This window comes from Anolis carolinensis, chromosome 5, assembly GCF_035594765.1.
Source record: "Anolis carolinensis isolate JA03-04 chromosome 5, rAnoCar3.1.pri, whole genome shotgun sequence".
NCBI lineage: Eukaryota > Metazoa > Chordata > Lepidosauria > Squamata > Dactyloidae > Anolis > Anolis carolinensis.
This window is the reverse complement of record NC_085845.1, coordinates 83,456,400-83,479,252: the sequence shown is the minus strand read 5'-3', so window position 1 is coordinate 83,479,252 and position 22,853 is coordinate 83,456,400. Positions and strand designations below refer to the sequence as shown.

The 22,853-nt window shown below is 38.2% G+C and overlaps 1 protein-coding gene across 2 annotated transcripts in view; it reads right to left on the bottom strand.

Annotated features, from left to right (window-relative positions):
- cog5 (component of oligomeric golgi complex 5) overlaps positions 1-22,853 on the bottom strand; it is a 244,452-nt gene that overhangs the window by 124,396 nt on the left and 97,203 nt on the right. For both annotated transcript variants that reach the window (XM_008111582.3, XM_008111583.3), the window contains exon 7: positions 9,008-9,138. In XM_008111582.3, the coding sequence (XP_008109789.2) occupies positions 9,008-9,138 (131 nt within the window). The remainder of the gene's footprint in view (positions 1-9,007; positions 9,139-22,853) is intronic.

The window sequence follows — 22,853 nt, the reverse complement described above, 5'->3', positions numbered from 1 at the left end:
CCGCAAGGAAGAATGTTTTTCTCTCTCCATAAAAGAAACTAAAAGCTAAAATACGATGGCTCGGATTTTAGTCTAGAACTTTGACAAAGCTTTTGTAAATGAGAGGGCAGAGGACCATGCAAAAGAACAATTTTATTAAGTACTTCCAATTTGCAACTATCTTTTAAAACCATTCAGTTCATCTGATAAAGTATCAACAAGCTTTATGTTTCAGGTTGTTTCAAATGCAGTGAAGGGACAGTATCTATACCACCCAACAGAGATACTCAAATTTGCAAGTAATACATATAAAGTTAATATTCAAAATGCCATTTCTGAATGAAGATTTTTTTTAGTCTCTGAAACTGTTCCCTCTCAACTTGACTTAAATAATACAACTAATATGCAAACATGAGAAGAAATTATAAAGATCTCAATTTTTTTTTTAAAAAAAACACTGTCCCTCTCTTTCTCTTTGGTGCCTCTGTGACCTACTTGCAGAGGACAGTTCTCTTTTTGAACAGTGATAATAAATAACCATAAAGGAAGAGCAGCAGTCTTGAAGTTGCCCTTCAACACTTGGAACACGTAGGTCAATTGGTTACAGTTTTCTGCTCTAAGGGGAGAAAATGTCCATTCATTTCTAAAATAGAGCAATTGTTTCTAAATTTGCAGTTCTCTATAAATTTGCAAATGCAAGCATGTCTTATTTTCTCTTCTTTTTTAATGGTCCCTAAATGGGCATCTCCATACATCTATACAGTGTAACTGTAATAAAAAGCCATTATCTTTAAATGCAACATTTTAAAAGATTTTGGTAGTATGGAAGTTCAGAATCAAGATCCTCTGAAATATATTCTACTTACACTTCAAGACTCAAATATCCTATCATCTGTTCCTATGGAAACTGAAAAGATATTGTAGGTTATATCACTATTGGCTGATTACACTGCAGAGAAATCTGTAGTTTATTTTAAACCCTACTTTGGAAGAAATATATTTCAGTACCTAATGTTAGTCCTTGTTCTTAATGCCCATGCACAGCATCTCACTTTCATTAAGATGAAAGCTTTATACATTTCAGAGTATAACAGTAACAAACAAATCTTACTACATCGGGTTAAGCCCCTGTGAACAGCATTATTAAAGCTCTTGGTAGAACAACATGGGCAGAGTCTTAAGTATACGTCTTGCTAGCAACTCTCATTGGAATCATGGGATTTATTTTTATATCAACATGGGGAGGATCAGGATATAGGTATGTTTTTAGAAACAATTTTAGCTGTGTGTAGAATGATTAGCTTTGTGGGTATAAGCAGCTCATCTCTGTATATGGAGAGGAAGCATGAACATTTGTTTCGTCCAGCTAGACTGCAAAGCTATACAATCTGGTTTGTAAAAGTTGAGGGCAAAACATCATCTCATTTTCTAGCAAGCAGGATAATCTTGAATTCTGGGTTGGCATCTTACCATTTTCCATATATTGTATGAAATCCTATTTCTAGTTTTGGCTTTGTGAAGTTTTTCAAATTCACTACCAGGGAACAGAGAAGAGAAAGGAAAGAAGTGGACCTCAAGATCGCAGTCACCCTACTCTTCTCATACCCATTATTTGTAAAATTGGGAGGGCTTTTTTTTTTTAACTTTACTAGTTTGTCCTAAATTCAACCAATCTAGCCCCCGGCTGCTCACTAGACGGAAGGATATTAGAAGCAAAGATGAAGTATTTTGGTCACATCATGAGAAGACAGGAAAGCTTGGAAAAGATCATGATGCTGGGGAAAATGGAAGGAAAAAGGAAGAGAAGCTGACCAAGAGCGAGATGGGTGGATGGTATCCTTGAAGTGACTGGCTTGGCCTTGAAGGAACTGGGGGCAGCGACGGCCGACAGGGAGCTCTGGCATGGACTGGTCCATGAGGTCACAAAGAGTTGGAAACAACTGAACGAATAAAGAAGAAGAAGCCCCCACTTAGACACATTCTGTGGGCTTGGGAGCCTTAAATCATAGGCGCCTTCCTTGGGCTGATTCAAGGAGGTCTGATTTCTTCCTAATTTGAATTAATTCTGAAGGATGGTCTCAAGAGAGAATAAAAAGAAAAGGAAAAGGTCTTAGATAGCATGCCCTGTAGTATGATTTGAAATCTCAGACTAACACTAGAAAAGTATTTGCTTTTTCTATCCAGCAGAAACCTAGGTTCTTCTTTGATTGATAAAAAGATCAGACATGTTCCAGTGATGCTTCCTAAATCCAAAAGCAGGAGATGGTGGGTGAATAATCTGTATCCACCATAGCACAATTACAATGAGACAGAGGACCCACTAATGAAAATAGCAGATTACTGCAGTAACATACACGTGCACACGTGCACAAAGAAGCACTCTCTCACACACATGTACGTATATTCAGCAAGCTTTTGCATGCTTTGGTTGTTCGACAACACTACTACTAAATAGAGGTCATTTCATGCTGGAGTAGAGATCTGATCCAATTCTAATTATGGAGACTGGGATTCAAACTTATTTTCAAGGGATGTAAGAAAAAAATAAGATAGCCTCATTACTCCGTTCATTAAGTAGGAACAATAATTCATCATGCGGGAAATAGTCCTGAACTAACAGGATCAAACAATAACAAAAAATATCTTTCAGGTCAGACAACTGCTGCAAAGTATACATTCCAGAAGAGCCCTGTATAAGAATATCTGGATCTTCTGTTAGTCTACTGGCAATAAACTCTTTGATTAAAAGTACCCTTATGGGAATTGTTAGCCAAATAAGAATAAATCATAACAACTGTTGCTTAATGAGCAAGTTGCTACCAACATTCTTGATGGTGTCAATGTTAAGTGACACTTAACCTGGAGTTCAAAAAGGTGTAATGCTCTAAACGCTACATCTGTTAAAGCAAGAGTGTAGGGATGGTGGATGTTAGCAAGTCCTTTTTTTTTGCTCTTGAGTCTCTATTCAGTAGTACAATTTATTTTAATCCAAGCCTTCTCAGACTTTATTAAGTATTCTATTCTCTTCAAGAGGACAATAAGCAGCTTAGCAGTAGGTCCAAATTAAGAGACGCCTATTGTATGGCATAGAGAAAGATATATAATAGCCACAGCGTCACAAGGACAGTAAAGTGCTTTATTGATAATAGGCCAAGCGCTATTCTGCCGCATCTCAGCCTTTATATGGCTGTATTGGGCTTGAGTCCTGTCCAATTATATTGATTGCTAGAATGTGAAGTTAAGTCAAAGATACATTGTGTGCTTCACCCTTTTAAGGAGACTGAAGACTGCTGAGAGAGATATGGAACAAACTGCATTATAGAAGTTGGAATATAGGAATATTTAAAGTTAATGAAAGAAATACAGAAAGTACAGAACTAAACTGATTAGTCAGAAGCCAAGTTTAGAATTAAAATACGGCATTGCCTTTTTAATGTACATCTCTTTTCTCCTACTCCATCTTTATATAAATTGCATATTACATGTGTTTTTAAAAGAAGCTTTTCATTTAAATGTCAGCATATTAATAATTACTAAAATATTATGTAGTGCCAAATGCTGGTTATAAGAGCAGTATTACTTTAAGAGCGAAAATGCATATTTCCTCTACCACTGAAATTATTCTTGCTCTTGGATTCATAAATAACATGTTGCTGAAGAGAAAGAGAGACACATGGGCGTTACATGTTTTTATGAGTGCCATCTCTAAAACAAAGCACCATAACTATAAAACAAAAAACAAAAAACAGGAAAACGGTATGATATAAAAGTGTCTTTAAAAAGGTAAAGACAGTACAAAACTATACCCAATCATCTTTTAGCACCGCCAATTCTGGTGCCTTATTGATTCAATTTTTCACACCAAATCCTCTAAAAATATGAGCTACTAATTATATAATTATATATAGCCATCTAAGGATAAGACGATCAGGTTCAGATCTGATTTCATTTATTCACCACAGTCCCAGATTGTGTACCTCTTTCTCTGGACCACTGCTTCTTAAACTATGGTCCCCCTTTGCTCAATGTTGGGGTCATGAAAAAATTGGCAACTGTAAAAAAAATGTGAATGCCATCTATCTACATAAATCTGTTAACAACAACATTCAGTGTTTACAATTGACTCTTTAGAAAATGCTTCAGCTGTACTCCACAAGCAAGCATGGCAAGCCTTGCAAATGCTGATTTATTATAAGTAAATGTTTGGTTTTGTTACCTATTTTAGATATAAATATATACCTGAGGTTATGTAAAATTTCCTTAGGTAGAAAGGGTTTTGCAAGTGGAAAAAGCTTAAGAAGCCCTTACTCTGAACTAGACCACAAAACAATTGTCTACTAAATCTTTATGGGTTTGTCAGGAAGTCAGGGAAGATAACCCAGCAGCACTTCATCATGACACTCTCCATTTTACTCAAGATACAATTAAACACTAATAAAGTTCTTCCAGATCATCCCTGAGTTGATTGAAAGCAAGTCATTGGCTCTGCACAGCAGGCGTGTATGCTAATAATTTCTTGATTATTTTGATATACTGTCTGACAAGGCTGTCAATTACTTAGATGGAGCCAGATTAATTTTCCAGGGCCTCACTTGTCAGTTGGGCTTCAGTATTTAATACAGAGACAGAAAAAAGTTAAGCAAGGTCAGATGTGTTGCAATGAAAGGACACAAACAAGAGGAAACGTTTCAGATAGCTGTGTTCTAAAATCAAACACCTACATATTTTATAATATTTGTGGGGAGGAAGATTAGGGGTATTAGAATAAATAGACATTCTGTGCCTAGGACAGCCAAACCCAGTATTTATAATCAGAAAAATTAAACATATCTGCATCTAGAGCCTACACTACTATCAAAACAGGAGGGGGAAATTGTCATTTTATAGAAAACTGGAAGGTTTTTTTATCATGCATTGGAATGCACTGGAGTCTAAGAGAAGGCAAAACATTATGCATTCCTGGGAAAAATAAAAATGACATACTTATATGCCTGTATTTTCAAAAAGCTATACTGCAAGAGTATATCCTTTAGACATCAGCGAAATTATCTCACTCTTTGCTATTCAATGTATGGGTATCATTATAGTATAGGTAAAGGTAAAGGTTTCCCCTGACATTAAGTCCAGTCGTGTATGACTCTGGGAGTTGGTGCTCATCTCCATTTCTAAGCTGAAGAGCTGGCGTTGTCCATAGACACCTCCTAGGTCATGTGGCTGGCATGACTGCATGGAACGCCTTTACGCAGAAGCGGTACCTATTGATCTAGTCATATTTGCATGTTTTTGAACTGCTAGATTGGCAGAAGTTGGGGCTAATAGCGGGAGCTCACTCTGCAAGTTCGGTCAGCAAGTTCACCAGATCAGTGGTTTAACGCACTGCGCCACTGCGGGCTCCTTCATTATAGTATAGGACTGTGTTATAACCAGAAAATACTTACATTATTGAGAGGTAGCATGGTGTAGTGGTTTGAGCATTGGACTGTGACTCTGGAAGTCAGTGTTCAAATTTCTGATCAAGCATGGAAACCCACCAAGTGGCCTTGGGCAAGTCACATACTCCTAGCGTCAAAGGAAAGTCATGGCAAATCCCTTCTGAACAAATCTTGTCTAGAAAACCTTGTGATAGGTTCACCTTAGGGTCTGTCTTCATAAGTCAGAAATTTTTAAAAGCACATGGCAATACCTTGCATTATTTATTAACGGAAAAATAATGGGAAGACAGGATTCGGGGGGGGGGGGGCAGCGAGAGGAGAATATTTTCACATATTTGCGGAAGTTTTCTGTGAGGTTTGGAGGCAACTGATGGAATCCTGCTGATCTTTTTTTATGGGAGGGCTTGGGGAAATTGGGTGGGGCCTTCAGGAGCTACAAAAGTGGGGTCTAGAGAAGCTGCATGTGGCCTGCATAATCTAGATTTATATTTATAACAAATTTTATCCTTTAGTTTAGATCATTTTAATTCTTAAATGAAGATATTGAGAATGACAGTGACAACAATCACTAAGAAATAAATATTATTTCCATTTTTCCTGTTTCAGAATCTTGTCTCTTACGTCAGTGCTAGGAGAATAAGGTACACTACTTCTTTTAATAGCCATAAATTTATGATACAGATTTTCGATAGAGTTACGAGTTGGGTCGATACAGGGAATGCTGTAGCCTACCTAGATTTCAGTAAGGCCTTCGACAAAGTCCCCCACGACCTTCTGGCAAATAAACTAGTAAAATGTGGGCTAGACAAAACTACGGTTAGGTGGATCTGCAATTGGCTAAGCGAATGAACCCAAAGGGTGCTCACCAATGAGTCGTCTTCATCATGGAAAGAAGTGACAAGTGGAGTGCCGCAGGGCTCCGTCCTGGGCCCGGTTCTGTTCAACATCTTTATTAACGACTTAGACGAAGGGTTAGAAGGCACGATCATCAAGTTTGCAGACGACACAAAACTGGGAGGGATAGCCAACACTCCAGAAGACAGGAGTAGAATTCAAAACGATCTTGACAGACTAGAGAGATGGGCCGAAACTAACAAAATGAAGTTCAACAGGGACAAATGCAAGATACTTCATTTCAGCAGAAAAAATGGAAATCAAAGATACAGAATGGGGGACGCCTGGCTTGACAGCAGTGTGTGCGAAAAAGACCTTGGAGTCCTCGTGGACAACAAGTTAAACATGAGCCAACAATGTGATGCAGCAGCTAAAAAAGCCAACGGGATTCTGGCCTGCATCAATAGGGGAATAGCGTCTAGATCCAGGGAAGTCATGCTCCCCCTCTATTCTGCCTTGGTCAGATCACACCTGGAATACTGCGTCCAATTCTGGGTACCACAGTTGAAGGGAGATGTTGACAAGCTGGAAAGTGTCCAGAGGAGGGCGACTAAAATGATTAAGGGTCTAGAGACCAAGCCCTATGAGGAGCGGCTTAAAGAACTTGGCATGTTTAGCCTGCAGAAGAGAAGGCTGAGAGGAGACATGATAGCCATGTACAAATACGTGAAGGAAAGTCATAGGGAGGAGGGAGCAAGCTTGTTTTCTGCTGCCCTGCAGACTAGGACACGGAACAATGGCTTCAAACTACAGGAAAGGAGATTCCACCTGAACATCAGGAAGAACTTCCTCACTGTGAGGGCTGTTCGACAGTGGAACTCTCTCCCCCGGGCTGTGGTGGAGGCTCCTTCCTTGGAGGCTTTTAAGCAGAGGCTGGATGGCCATCTGTCGGGGGTGCTTTGAATGCGATTTTCTGCTTCTTGGCAGGGGGTTGGACTGGATGGCCCATGAGGTCTCTTCCAACTCTACTATTCTATGATTCTATGATTCTATGAAGTAAATGAGCATTTTTTTTAACAGCAACTTAACTAATCCTGGGAAATCTTTAAATTTTGAGCATATTGTAATTGTCAGTCTAATACTAAGATAAAAGGTAAAAGTTTTCCTGTGACATTAAGTCTAGTCGAGTCTTGACTCTGGGTGGTGATGCTCATTCCTAAGCCAAAGAGCCGGCGTTGTCCGTAGATGCCTCCTAGTTCATGTGGCCAGCATGACTGCATGGAGCGCCGTTACCTTCCCGCCAATCTACTATTGATCTACTCACATTTGCATGTTTTCTAACTGCTAGATTTGGAGAAGCTGGGGCTAACAACGGGAACTCACCCGTCCCATGGATTCGAACCGCCGACCATCCAGGTTAGCAAATTCTGAAACTTAGCCGTTTAACCCGCTGCATCACAGTGGCCCAATGCTAAGATATATTGTTATATATTTAGCTTGTCTGTTTGTTATACATTTAGAAGTGTTTGATATAGATAGAAAGTTCCAACCCTTTTTTAAATACTGAAAATTATTGTTATTTTTTCTCTAGTATGTTTATAAACAGCAGAAATCATAGACTATTCAGTCTATGGAGTATTTAAAAAGTACTAATCAAATCAATTCAATGGGATAACATGATAATCTAAAATGTATTATTCAGGATCATAAAAAATAAATTGATACACCCCTTTCTACTTTTACAGGAGAATATTAAACATTAAAGATAGCCAAGATGCTGTAGTGGTTGGGCACTGGAATATGGCTCTGGAGACCAGGCTCTGAATCCCCATATGGCCCACACTGGTTAATTTTGGTCAAAGGTGCCTGTTAACAGCCAGGAGCTCTCTGGAGCTCTGTGCCTACTGCCGCAGACACAAAGTACAACAAAGGATGGTCATCCAGCAAAGCCAAACTAGCTTTGATCCAATTGGGTGGTCGGGACTCTATCCTCCCACCACAGTGGGACAAGGATGGTCCAAGCTGTCCTTGGGGCCAGTCCAGAATATTGCTACTTCAGAATAGCCCTCCATGTAGATGGGCCCTCAACGCTGGGTGGGTGCTTACCTCATCTAGTAAATGATCAGCACCGAAAGTAGTTTCAGACCAATGTGATGGAAGACAAGTATTTGTTAGAGCCCACTCCTCTACATCCTCAGCAAGGAACTGACAAGAGCTAAATAATACATCTGTTCAATAACCCAACCTTTTAGTAGAAGCATAACTATAATAATAAGCATGCATATTTATGTTGCAATCCACCTAATCCAGTATTAGGTAGTAATGTTAAGTCTTCAAGATGTTATCAAACATAACTATATCTGATTTTGCACATCTTACTGAAAACACATTGAGTTAGTTCTGGGAAAAAGATAGGATAACAAACTCATACTAACATAAAAGGGAAAGAAAATGGTAGTCTTGTGATTGAACAATTTATTTCAGAACAAACCTTTGGTTCACTTTTTTACATTGCTCTGAAGAAGTAGAGTGTCACTCATATCAGGTTATGCTGAAATAAATTGATTTATTCTAAAAGTGTTAGCCTACATATCCTCCAATGTTAGCCTGCAAATCCACTAATTTATTTTTAAATATCAAATTTCACCAATCAAAGTATTTCACCATAGCTAAAGAGCAAATCATTTATCTCATTTTGAGAGGTTTTGTATTTCATTCATCTTTCAATCTAATTTTGAGAGAAAGCAAAAAAGATACTTTACCTGAGTTTCTATTCCTTGCTCAAGCAGCCGTTTAGCCTGGTTTTCAACTTCAAGTCGAGCTCTTGCAATAAACAGCAGGTCATTTTCAATTACTTCTATTCCAGAGAGATCTATTCCTTGAGAAAGGTAATCTGTAAAAGCAACAGCATTTTGATATATTATCAAAAGAAGTCTGAAAACAACATAAATTGAAAAAAGCTAAACCTTATAAATAGAATTTGATGTCACAATGTCGAAGAGCACAAGGATATGTCTTTGCATAACTGTTTCACGAAGGAGGAAAGGGAGACAGGAAGCAAAATTTGAATCTCTCTCAGCAGCAGGTTTAAATGCATTTATTGCTTTCCATTAAAACATGGTGCATCCAGACTAAATGAAAGGTCCCAGATGTTGTTCCTATTCTTTCCAATTTTACGTGTGTGTGTTGTGTGCACCTTAAAGTCACCTGCTGACTCATGAAAACCCTATGAATTTTATAGGTTTTTTAGACAGTCCATTCTTTTTTGTGAAACAACCTAAAGCACCTGCTATTTGTTGGCAGTCTCTCATCCAGTACTGATAAAGGACGGCATTCCTTAGCTTCTAAGATCAGGCATGATCTGGTGCAGTGTTTCTCAGACTCTGCTCCCCCAGGTGTTTTGGACTTCAGCTCCCAGAAATCTCAACCAGCTCACCAGCTGTTAGGAATTGTGGGAGCTGAAGTCCAAAACATCTGGAAGAGCAGAGTTTAAGAAACAATGTTTGGCGGGAACACGGGAGACAGGCTTTTCAGTGGCTGCTCCCAGACTGTAGAACTCCCTCCCAAAAGAAGTCAGGATGGCCCCATCCCTGCTCGCCTTCCGCAAGCAGGTCAAGACCTTTAATATCTACAGGCATTTGGAGAAGGGGAAAGAAAAGGGGAGGGCTCTGGGGAGGCTGGGTGAGACTGGAGGGAATATGAGTTATAAAGGCCATTTCAGTGTATTTACTGTATTTTAATTCTGTTTTTATCACACTGTTATTTAATGGTATTTTAAACTTTTATATTGCACTTTTTAAACTTGTTTAGTGTAGAGTGTTAGCCGCCTTAATTCCACACAGGGAGAAAGGGAAATAAATAATAATGATGATGATGAAAATGATGATTATTTAGGGTATCTAGGCCCTTGCTATCTAATTCAATCTGGGAAGCTGGTATAAAAAGTCTTTGGTCATACTGCCAGAAAATATTATGGGATAAACAAAATGTGTGTGAATATCTATCTATACACATAATAAAAGTGAAAATATGTATGTGTGTATGTGGCTGGGGTGTTCACTTCCCACTTCCACAAATAGCTATAGCACCCATTACGCAGGAGATACTAATGGCCCTCCCTCCAATGACATTGCAGGTTATAGCAAGCGCCCTAAACTTGTCCAAGAGCCTTGCCAATGTCCTCCACAAATACCATGCTGCCCCCCCCCACCCAAGTGAAGGCTCTCATACAGGGACAATTGCTTCCAAGATTTTCTGTTTCTCCTCCACCACAGATATCCCAGTGTTTCTTAGTCTCTCCATTGGTGTGGAATTTGCATGATCCTGCCCACTGACTCTCCCTTAACCCTTTCATGCTCTTTTCTATGGGGCACAGCAAGCAGAGCAGAATTGACCAGCAATTGAACATACCGGAAGGGTTTGGGGGACTGACTCAACTTGATGGAAGTTTTAGTTCACCCTGAATCAATACAGAGAACTATGACCTCCACCAGCAATGGACCTGGACCAAATTTGGCACACAGAACCCCCATGACCAACGAAAAATACTCAAGAGGTTTTGGGGCATTTGACCTTGATTTATAGGAATTGTAGCTCACAACCACAGAGCACTGTGAACCCAAATAACAATAGATCTGGACTAAACTTGGCACATAAACCTAATATGCCCAAATTTGAATACTGGTGGGTTTTGGGGGGAATTGCCTTTGACATTTGGGACTTGTAGATACTAGGATTTAAAGTTCACCTGCAATCAAAGAGCACTCTCAACCCCACCAAAGATGGACCTAGACTTAACTTGGCACACAGAACCCCCATGACCAACAAAAATACTGGAGGGCTTTAGGAGAAATTCACCTTGATTTGGGGGAGTTGCAGTTCACCTACATTCAGAGAGCACTGTGAACTCAAATGATAATGTGTGCATGCCTGATATGCCCAAATTTGAATACTGGAGGGGTTTGGGAGGGATAGACCTTGATTTCTGGGAGTTGTAGTTCACCTACAACCAGAGAAAATGTGAACACCACTGACAATGGACCTGGATCAAACTTGGCACACAGAACTCCCATGACCAACTGATGGGTTTGGGGGAAACTGACTTTCATTTCTGCAAGTTGTAGTTCACTGACACCCAAAGACTTTGTGTCCATCACCGATGATGGATCTGGACCAAACCTGTTACACAGAACCCCCATGACCAACTGAACTTACTGAAGGGAACTGAGGGGGACTGACCCACCATGGTGGGAGCTGTAGTTCATCCTGCAGCCAGAGAGCACACTGAACCCCACTAATGATGCATCTAGAGCAAACTAGTAAACTGAATCTAAAGATGCATGCAATCAGATGTGGAAATTGTCTTCAGTTCATATAACAGCTGTTTTCCAATTTGCCTTAGGACTTATATATCAACATACTATACAAAATGTTCTAATTTGTTGAACAGTGCTAGTGTCTTTTTTCCTTCTGCTCATGGTTCTTTGAATTTAACCCATCAACTTAACAACTGAGAGGGGAGGAGGGATTCATTTTAACCATCATAAATTCAGCCGGCAAGTAGATCAGTGATTGATTAGATCATCAGTGAATAACACTTTTAGTAAGTAAAATAACTACTTCAAATTAATCAGGCAACAATTAAAAACCTGTATCCATGCACAAAGTTTTTAAATAATATGTATTAAACCTATTACAAGGGCTGACTACTAAGAGGATGTTTACTAGTCAAAGGGCAAATCTGGAACAGGGATAGGCAAAGTATGATAATATCACAAGATGAGTAAATGAGGATCTCATGTGATAGGCAAAGGGAGATGTGTATAAGAAACAAGGCCCATTTTTTCAGCCTCTAAACCCGCTCTACAAAGACATCCAAAGCTCTAAAATCCTTGGAAATTTTTTAAAACATATCCCGCCACTTTAGGGGGTAATTTTTAATTTGTCCACAAATGTGGCTGTTTACTTCCCCTAACCCTAAACAGCCTCTCACCTCCAAAAACAAATAAAAAATCAGCCCAAATGCCACCAAAACATGAAGTGGCATGTTTCAGGGGCATGGATTGAAAACTGTCTCCTCTGCAGTTATCCATCTCTGTATTGCAAAGAAGAGCTGGAGAAATTAATATGGTTATCGCTTTCTTTAGAGATGAGTCCATTTTCCATAAACTAGACCCTAAGGATATTGGCAGTGGAGATGTAATGAAGTGAAAAGCAATAACATCTTTTGGTTAAGGTTTAATAATGAACATGATCAATTAACATTTAACTGTTTAAAGCAGAAATGCATGGACTGGAAATATCCTTGCAAGTGAGGATTGAGTTCCGTGTTAGGTTAAGCTACAATTCTGCAAGAGTGTTAATACAAAAAGAACAAAAATCATGTGGCATGGTCTTCATTTCTCAAACATGTATGCAAAATAATTAATCTTTTGGTTGCCTCAAGGATTGGTTTATTTTTTGCTTTCACAAACGATAGCTCAGATAACTCCAAAAACCCAACAAGCCAACTTTTGTATCATTATGCATCACCAAGGCCAATACATATAACCATCACAGTTGATACAATTAATGTGAACAAAGTTCTAAAAAAGCAGAAGAGCACATACAATTGTTTGGTTGTAATGTAATGTCACTAACTTTTTGCAGGCTTCTTAGTAACATTTTCTAAAAGCATATTTCAAGAAACAATTCCATATTTACCAGTAATTCTTTAAAATGCTTGTTAAAGAACAAGAAATACATTGTTTGCTTGCCTATTGGGTTTAGATTGTCTTGCTCCATTTGGGTTCTTTTTTGTATAGAAAAATGAACACTAATGCAAACATTTTCAAGGAGTACTTTGAGATAGTTCAATCCCAATTCTCCACTTTAATTCCAAATGGAAATATTATGATTCAGCATTTGGGGTGTGAAAATAATATCCTCTTGCTGAACAACTCTTAAATGGATAACTGAATATTACTTGCTGTTCTGAAGGCTGTGAAGTGCATCGGAGAAGATAGAATAAATGGCTTTTACACTAGTGAAGATGATGAGAAGTACCTCTTTCCAGAACCATATCATGACTATATCTCTTCATACCACAGATAATAAAAATTTTAAAGTCTGTGCCATTCCCTGATATTAATACTTTGTACTTCACCAGACAGTGAGATCTGTGTCTGCAAATAAATTTTGTGCTTCCACAAATCACAACAGAACCATAAACTGTTTTCTAAATTAAAGGCTTCCCTCTGAGGAAAAAGATGCCAATTGTACCAATCTTTTTGTATTTTCAGTTGTTGCTTTTTTATATAAATAAGCAATGAGACAGAGCATGTGTCAAATTCTGTTCTAAATCCCTAGTATTTCTACGCAGGTCTCATCTACTATTTGCTCATCCTCAAGTGTTCCCATGATTACTTGTTGTTGATGATGTTGTTGTTTTCATAGAATTGTTGAGATTTGCCTTAAAAATAGTTTCCAGGCAGCCAGGTGTGCTCTTTGTACAAGACTGCCATCTTCTAAATATTATTATTATATCATTTAGCGATCTAGCCTGTCTGTTTTCGGCTAATAGGATAGTTTCTCAATTATTTTCATAGTTGGGTCCAAAACAAGTTAACCAAGATTATTAAATCGAACTGACTGATATAATCATACTATTTCAGTATTCTGCTACCTTCAGTGGTTGACAGTTCACTTCAAGTACCAATTCAAGGTGCTAAATTTAGTTCAAAATGGGTTGGTGCCAGGTTACCTGGAGCATTTGCATAATAACATAAGATACTGCTGCTTTGCAAAGTAACTACAATTAGGAGAGTTTTTCTACAGATTAGCCAAAATACAAAGGGCTGGGGGTGCAGGACTCCTGCAAAAATGACAAAGCCACACATGAAAAAGAAAACATCTTTCTAAGACTCTCTAAGCCCAATGCAGCTTTATGGCCAACTTCTGCTGCAGGTTGACCATGGAATAATGCTGGCGCTGTTCAAGTGTATGTACTGTTATAACTTTTAAAATGTGCACAATTTGTTGATTGAGCTGTAGCAAATGCCACCAAAATGGATTCTAATTAAGAAAAGAAAACATTTTCTTAGGAAGAAAATCTTAAGATAAGAAGCCATTGAAATCCACAAGTACACTGACAATTTCAATACAAAGGAAGAAAGCATAAAAATAAATCAAATCTGGATACCAGTATTTTTTTTAAAAAAACACCAGGATCAAGACAATAAATAATGAACACCACTCAGAAACAGAAGAACTCCAGACAACAAGCAATCAAGGGCCAGTTAACACCTCCCAAATAGAGGATGCCTCCAGGCAATAAAGGCTTATTATACAGGATATAAAACAAGTGCACGTGTGTGTGTATCATACATATATATATATATATATATATACACACACACACACATATATGAAACTCTTATAAAATTGGTTTAACCTGTGGTTTTATGGTAAAATGGAATTACCATGTTGTGAAACAATGCATGTCTAAAAAGTGTGTCACAAACATGAAGTTTGGAAAGTTCTGCCATAGAGTCATGTTGGAAGATCTAGAGATTCATAGGTAAAGGTAAAAGTTTTCCCCTGACATTAAGTTCAGTCGTGTCCAACTCTGGGGGTTAGTGCTCATCTCCATTTCTACGCCAAAGAGCCGGGGTTTTTCATAGACAACTCCAAGGTCATGTGGCTGGCATGACTGCATGGAGCGTCGTTACCTTCCCGCTGGAGCGGGACCTATTGCATGCATTCGAACTGCTAGGATGGCAGAAGCTGGAACTAACAGCGGGAGCTCACCCACTCACAAGATTTGAACAGCTGATCTTTCGGATTTGAACCGCTGATTGCTGGAGCGGTACCTATTGATGTACTTATATTTGCATGTTTTCGAACTGCTAGGTTGGCAAATGCTGGAGCTGAGAGTGGAAGCTTACTCCACTCCCTGGATTCAAACCGCCAACCCACTGCGCCACCAAGGGCTCAGAGAGAGAGATTCATAGAGCGAACATATTAACCAAATCTGCAAATAATTAAATTCGCAGAAGTGAAACCTGCAAATGTGGAAGACCTACGGTAATGGGGATGACATCAGAACCAAGGGACTTTTCCAATCCTTATTTATCTTTATTTGAAGGATGCATAAATAAATGCTCCAAGGAAATCCTGTTACACTCCAGACAGATAAGGGTCTTGAGACTTTGCGAAAAATCCACTATTGTTCCTTTCCACTCATCTGAATGAGTACAAAGAGAAGTTTAAACACTGCATTCAAAGCTTATTTGACCTTTGGGGTATTTAATGCAAGGCACAGTGGATGTGTTTTGATTTGTTTATTTTTTTAATCTATAGGCTAAAAGCTTGCCAGCCTTCTCAACAGGATCCCAGAACAATTGTTTGGCATATGTGATTAAGAAGTCAGCTTGCTGTGCATTCAATTTGTTTACAACACATTCAGTTCTAAGAAGATCATTACATGAGGCGGGGTGGGGGGTGGGGGGGGGGGAGGGAGAACAGGTTAGAATACTATTCAGCTAAGCCTTTTTCTAATTTCTTCCTCTGACTGAGGAAAATCTTGAGCCATCTCTCCCCCCCCCCCCCCCCCCCCCGGTATCATGCAAGGGAAATTATGCGTCACTACCAACACACTCTTATGTTTCATAATAGGACCCTAATAATACTTGGAGATCTATTAAACACCAGAAATTCCTGACGGCACTGGGACAATGATTAATTCAAGCCTGTCACAGCAACACCTCCAAAATCAACAGATAAAAACACATTCTGAAATTAGAATAGGTCATGGAACATGAGCAGAAAGTAGAAAAGATGTTATAGATATTTCCAGAATCTGCCACCCAAGGGGAATTTTATTGTCTTTATTAGTGGGAAATATAAACCACTAGAGACAGGCCAATCATAAACAAACACTAAGAAGGCCCATGATTTGGACTAGATCCCATCTTGTACATTTTTATCATATACTGCAGGCTTTAAAAATTCTGGAATATATGGGGTAAGAATGGGGAAGCTTGGACGATGCAAAATGTCCACTAGAGGTGTTCAGGGGCTCTGCGGGCACCCCACCTTTTCTGAGGTTTCTGCTGTTATTGTTGTTATTATTATTATTATTATTATTTTATTATGACACAGTAAACAAGATCGATATGCTGGATTTCGTATCACAAAATCACAAGTCGAACACTTCCCAAGTATCTAGGACTGTGTGATGCATTTTCGGATGATGCGTGCAGATCCCAGTAGGGTGGCCTTTTGCAGTTGGCAGATCGTGATTTTGTCAATGTCTATTGTTTCCAAATGCCGGCTGAGATCTTTTGGCATGGCATCCAATGTGCCGATCACCACCGGGACCACCTGCACTGGTTTCTGCCAGAGTCTTTGAAGTTCAATCTTGAGGTCCTGATAGCGGCTGAGTTTTTCCTGTTGTTTTTCGTCAATGCGACTGTCACCTGGGATGGCAACATCAATGATCCAATTATTATTATTACAGTAGAGTCTCACTTATCCAAGCTAAATGGGCCGGCAGAAGCTTGGATAAACGAGTATCTTGGATAATAAGGAGGGATCAAGGAAAAGCCTATTAAACATCAAATTAGTTTTTGATTTTACAAATTATGCGCCAAAACATCATGTTATACAACAAATTTGACAGAAAAAGTAGTTCAATACGCAGTAATGTTATGTTGTAATTACTGTATTTACAAATTTAGCACCAAAATATCATGATATATTGAAAACATTGACTACAAAAATGGCTTGGATTATCCAAAAGACTCTACTGTATTATTATTACAAAAGCTGGATGGCCATCTGTTGGGGGTGTTTGATGGTTTTTTTCCTTCATGGCAGAAGGAGTTTCAATTGAATGGCTCCAGGGGTCTTCCATTGAAATACTGTTAAGTTTATGTTGGTTAAAATTGTTATTAATTTTAAATATTGTATTTATTTATCTATTTATTTATTGTGCTAAGTGAATTATTCCACACAAATATTCTCCATCTATCTGCCACTGGCTCAGCCCATGTCTGACATATATGCATTATATATAATATAATATACAGTATAATATATAAACACTTCTTGGGCTCCACAAAACCCTTTGCTTCAAAAAGGGCACCACGGCTGAAAAGGTTTGAGAAATCATGCCCTAGGCAACTAATCTTGCTGTCCTAAGGGAGTAGTTTAACAATAGTTGAAGTGTTACTACTATAGGGAAACATTTGTAAGACTACTAGCTAAACTGTTTCAGATATTGTAGACTATAGCACAATGTAGATTAGGAGCATTCATAATCTGTAGGACTTTGGCTATTTTAAAGAAAATACATGTTTGTTGTTAGAATTGCAATTTTCTTTCTAAACAGCTTTTAAAAATCTACCAGCAAAGCTGCCCTTTAGCAGCCTATGTATTTTAAATCAAAACTTCAAAGGTAGTTACATAACAGGCTATACTGAGGCAGATAAGGTTAATATCCATTCAGCAGGTTGTAATATGCATTCAAAAGGTTGAAAGATAAATCTGTTTTCTGAGTTGGCATCTACCCAGGTTTCCCACGAATGTACAGCTTTATCCTTCTACATGTCATACATATCAGAAACAGTATACTCTTAACATCTGTTAAGGACTTGGGTGGGATGCAAAGTGAAAACAAGAATGATCCACTGTAAGTAATTAGCAAACAATGATCTTGATCAAGTGATACTTTCATACCAGCGGAAACACTACTGCTAAGACAAGACTGAGCTGATCTGCCATACATACTCCACCCTTGATTTAGAGAACACTTCCGAAATGTATGCTAAATAGTGAAAAGAGTATTCCTTGCCTAAGAAAAATCTATGAATACATGAGGTTGACAAGTGACATAATAATTATCATCATCATCATCATCATTATCATCATCATCATCATCATCATCATCATCTTTATTTATAGACCGCCCTATCTCCCCGAAGGGACTCAGGCAATATATGGCAACCATTCAATCCCAAAGTAAACCATACAAACAGTTTACATCAAGACAAAGCACATTAGGCCATATAAACAACCTAACTATAACTTAATAAAACAAAATAACAATTAAATAATGACAATTAAAATAACGATTAAAAATCAAATAAAGAAATAAAAATAAAGTAAAAACATCATAAAATACAAAAACCCTGATAAAACACATTAAAGATCAAATATATACAACACTGAGTACATCGAAACTCCATCAGGCGAGGTTCGGGAATCCAATGGTCAGGAATACTAAAAATGATCTAATGTAGCTATAAAAGGACATGGCAAGGGGTAATGCAAACAGCGTATCACAGGGCCGGGGAAGTGGGTGCCAGTTCATAGGGGGAGATATGATCACGAAGACAGGGAGGGTCTGAACCATTTAGGGCTTTGAACCTTGAATTGGGACAAGAAACGTATCAGTAGAAGCGGTAGCCCCTAAAAGTAACTTTGCCAAGTCCTGATGTTTGATTCACTGTTCTTTGGGATGATGGTACACTGAATTATAATTTAATTGAAACAGTGATACAATAAAGAATTGTTCTTGGTCCGTTTGTCTAGTTCCTTCCTTCTTGATCCTGGATGAAGTTTAAAGCACAGAAAAAACAGGACAGGCCTCACAATGTCTGGACACCTCATGTATGGAGTTTTCTCTACAACAAATAATGCCAAGCATACTCATTTTCCTCCCCTGAACTACCTATTAGTTTCTGAATTAAGAGTATGAAGTACTAAAAACAATAATTTTGCTAGGACGAGTCAATTACAAAACATACTCTTCATTATAAAAAAGTTTCCTATGGTAAAGTCATTATTATTCTTTCATGTTATGAATCTATTAACCCTAAAAATCTTTTTATTTGGGGGTGGGGGGGGGGAATAGTATGCAATTCCTGGTGAATATATGGTTTGTTCTGTTTTATAAAAAAACAATTATTTGATGCCACTATGTCAAATTGTTTACAATCATTCCTTTAAAAATATTTTTCATTTCACTGTATAGACTGCATCCTAACTATAAGGACTGGGGAAAAGAGAGAAATAAAGAAAAATGGAAAAATTACAAGCCCCAACATAACCATACTTAAAAATATTTTTCTGTTTGGTTAAAAGTGATCTGAGGGTTTTATAGAAACCCACAACTGCTTAAGGTGAATATATCTTGTACAGAATTTCAAACAATCTCAATTTTTCTAAACAATTTTATTTTTTGAATATATGATTCACTGGAGAATGTGCTTCTGCAACATTTTAAGCATATTTATTATATTTTAATCTGTTTTTACCACACTGTACTACTTAATTGTTTTTTAACTTTTATAGTGCGCTTTTAAAATTTGAGTAAAGTATGGGATTGTTAGCCACCTTGGGTCCCCACGGGGAGAAAGGCGGAGAATTAATAACAACAACAACAACAACAACAACAACAACAACACCACTTGGGAAGTGTTCGACTTGTGATTTTGTGATACGAAATCCAGCTTATCTATCTTGTTTGCTGTGTCATAATAAAATAATAATAATGTGTCAGATGTAACAATGCTAACAAAAGCCTCTAAGGTGTTAGAAAGCCACTGGATCTATCTACATAGCTACATTTCTATCTACCCATCCATCTTCCCAATATGAGATCCAAGACAATTTAGAATCTTGATTAAGCAATCAAATTAGATATTAGATATGCAACTCTAGGAAAAAAGAGATGGATGGAAGCAAATATGAAAAAGTAGCACCTTTGAAATTAGATCTCTAAGAAATATGCATCGTAAGAACAAAAGAAGGAAATAGAAATGAAAGAAGTAGGAGATATTCAAAGAGAAAACTAAATTCAGCTTGAACAGCCTGGACTTAACAAACAGGAGTCATACACAACATGTCACTTTCCACTTCAACAGTTCCCTCCTCCAGATAATCTAGCAGTCTTTATTACTTGCTAATATCCCATGCCCACTATGTTCCCACTCAAACCTTCTGAAGAACATCTAAAAGAATGATAAACAAAGCACCTCAACAAAACTTTTATACAAAACTGCAGGCTGCAAGCAGATTATTACTCAGAAAGTAGGAAAGGTCCTTACATGGCAGAAATATTTGTTCATCTTCACCACAGAGGCACTCTTCCCAAAACCATTCACATGGATATTAATGTGGAAGGGAGCACTTTCTCTGTATGTGTATAGGCCCCCCATTCATAAGCCTACAAGATGAAAAGATAACAATCTAACTAATCAGATTGCCTACCTTGGCTCAAACCTATGATATCTTCTAAGCAAAGAATGGTAATGGGATTATGTCTATGTGATATTTTTCTCATATCTATACGAATAGGCGAATTTGGGGGGAAGGCATGTGTGATCAGTTCCATGTCAATGTATTATGCTGCTATTAGACAAGATAGTTTCTGCATATAGTATTGATAATTTTTAATTTCTTGTTTGTTTGTTTGTTTAGTTTATGCCCTGCCTTTCTCTCAGCATGTACAGTAGAGCCCCGCTTAACTGAGCTCCGCTTAACCGAGCATCTGTATTATCCAAGGCGCCACTGGGGGTGCCCCTCCCTCTCCTCTTGAGTTTGAGAGAAGGAGAGGGAGAGGGAGGAGGAAGCACCCCGCGATCGCTGCTGCCTAGCAGCGATTGTGAGGTGCTTCCCTAAACCGGATTGCTGGGAGGGATAATAGGGCCTCCCGGCAATCCGAGCAGTTCCGTTATCCGAGATTGGGCTCATCCCTTTATCTCGGATAACCGGGACTCTACTGTAATTCAATTTTAAAGACACATTGCAACTAAACAAAAACCACAGCACAATGGTTAAAGAACAGTTTAACCAAAAAATAGTTGAAAGCAGTTTTAAAAACACATTTAAAGCATAATAAAACTGAAACACCATACTCCCCATTAAAACGCCCAGCTGCTGCAACGTATTAAAACCAAATCCCTCCCTAAACAAAATAGTCTTTACTTGCCAGCAAAAAGCAACAGCGAAGAAACCAAACAACCTTCACAACTTGGGAGCAATTTCTATCAGTAACAATATTCATTCCAAATGAAATGCCATGGAAGAAAAGAAATTGTACCCACCCGTTTTGGAAGCAATCATTTATTATTTATTTAAAACATACTAAATTCATTCTTTCTTGAGTTCAATGCAGCTTAGAAAAGTACTTAAACCAATCTTATGGTGGTGGGGGTAGCTAATGAAAGAAGAAAACAATCAATATTAAATATATCATTATGCAATTCTTACTAGAGACCTATTGGATTAAAAAAAATAATCAAAGAGTATATTTTCACAGCAGGAATAGAGTTTCTATCTCCAACATCATCCTTTGTAAGTGTACTGGAAGCATATTTTATAGTACTTGCTATCATATCAGCAGCAGCTAGTTAGATAGCCAAAGAAATTTAATATACTATATTTTCTTACAAGGAGGTCCCATTGGACTCAATGAAGTTTATTAGAGATTAGAGATTATTGACAGGCAGATAGACAGACAGGATTTCTACACATACTGTAACCTGCGATTATAAATACTTGTATCGGTATATATTCTGCACAGCAAAGAAATGCTACAAAGGTCCAAAACAATATCTACAGGAGAGTCAGATGGAGCTACAACAATGGCTATATATGATTTCTATAAGTGGGTAGGAGGTTGGAATTGATTCTGTTCCCTACAACTGTACATCTGTTCCCTTACCATGCTATATATAGTGAGTTTCCTCACCATGCTATAGGAAGTGGCAAAGTATAAAGTATGCTCTGTTGTATTAAAGCATAGCTCACAATTGCAAGAACATTCTACATTTGTGTATTCACTTTATTTACTGCATATACTTGTGTATAAGTCTAGAAATTTTAGTCCAAAATGGAGCAAAAAATCATTTGTCAACTTATCTATAGCTCAGTACTGTACTTTAATGCTCATGAAAAAGAAGAAACTGCCCTCTTCTCTGAGTAGAGCGGCAAAAACTTAATCCATGCTAGGAGAACATAAAAGGAGAATGGAACTTTTCTACTTCCATCATCATGGCCATTTCTGGCCTTATTTAATGTCTGGCTGAAAAAATAGTGGCAGTGAAGCTATTTGACATTTCCCCACAAAGGGATGCCAAAAGAGTAGAGGGTGTCAATGCTTCTTTTCGGTTCTCCATGGATGGACCAAGCAATCACCTGTGAGATAAAATTCCAGTCACTTTAAAAAATAGCTGGCAACTGTCAAAGAAGTGTCAAACTACCATTTACTGTGGATTATACTGAAAGTTTAAATGATTTCAAGACAAATGGCTACCAAAGGAGCTAAAAGATCTATGGATCAACCCACTAAGCCAACTGAAATCACCCAACTTAAGGTAAAGGTAAAGGTTTTCCCCTGACATTAAGTCTAGTCGTGTCCGTCTCTGGGTGTTGGTGCTCATCTCTATTTCTAAGCCAAAGAGCGTTGTCTGTAGACTGCTCCAAGGTAATGTGGCCGGCATGACATGGAGCACTGTTACCTTCCATCCGGAGCAGTACCTATTGATCTACTCACATTTCAATGTTTTCGAACTGCTAGGTTGGCAGAAGCTGGGACTAACAGCGGGAGCTCACTCTGCTCCC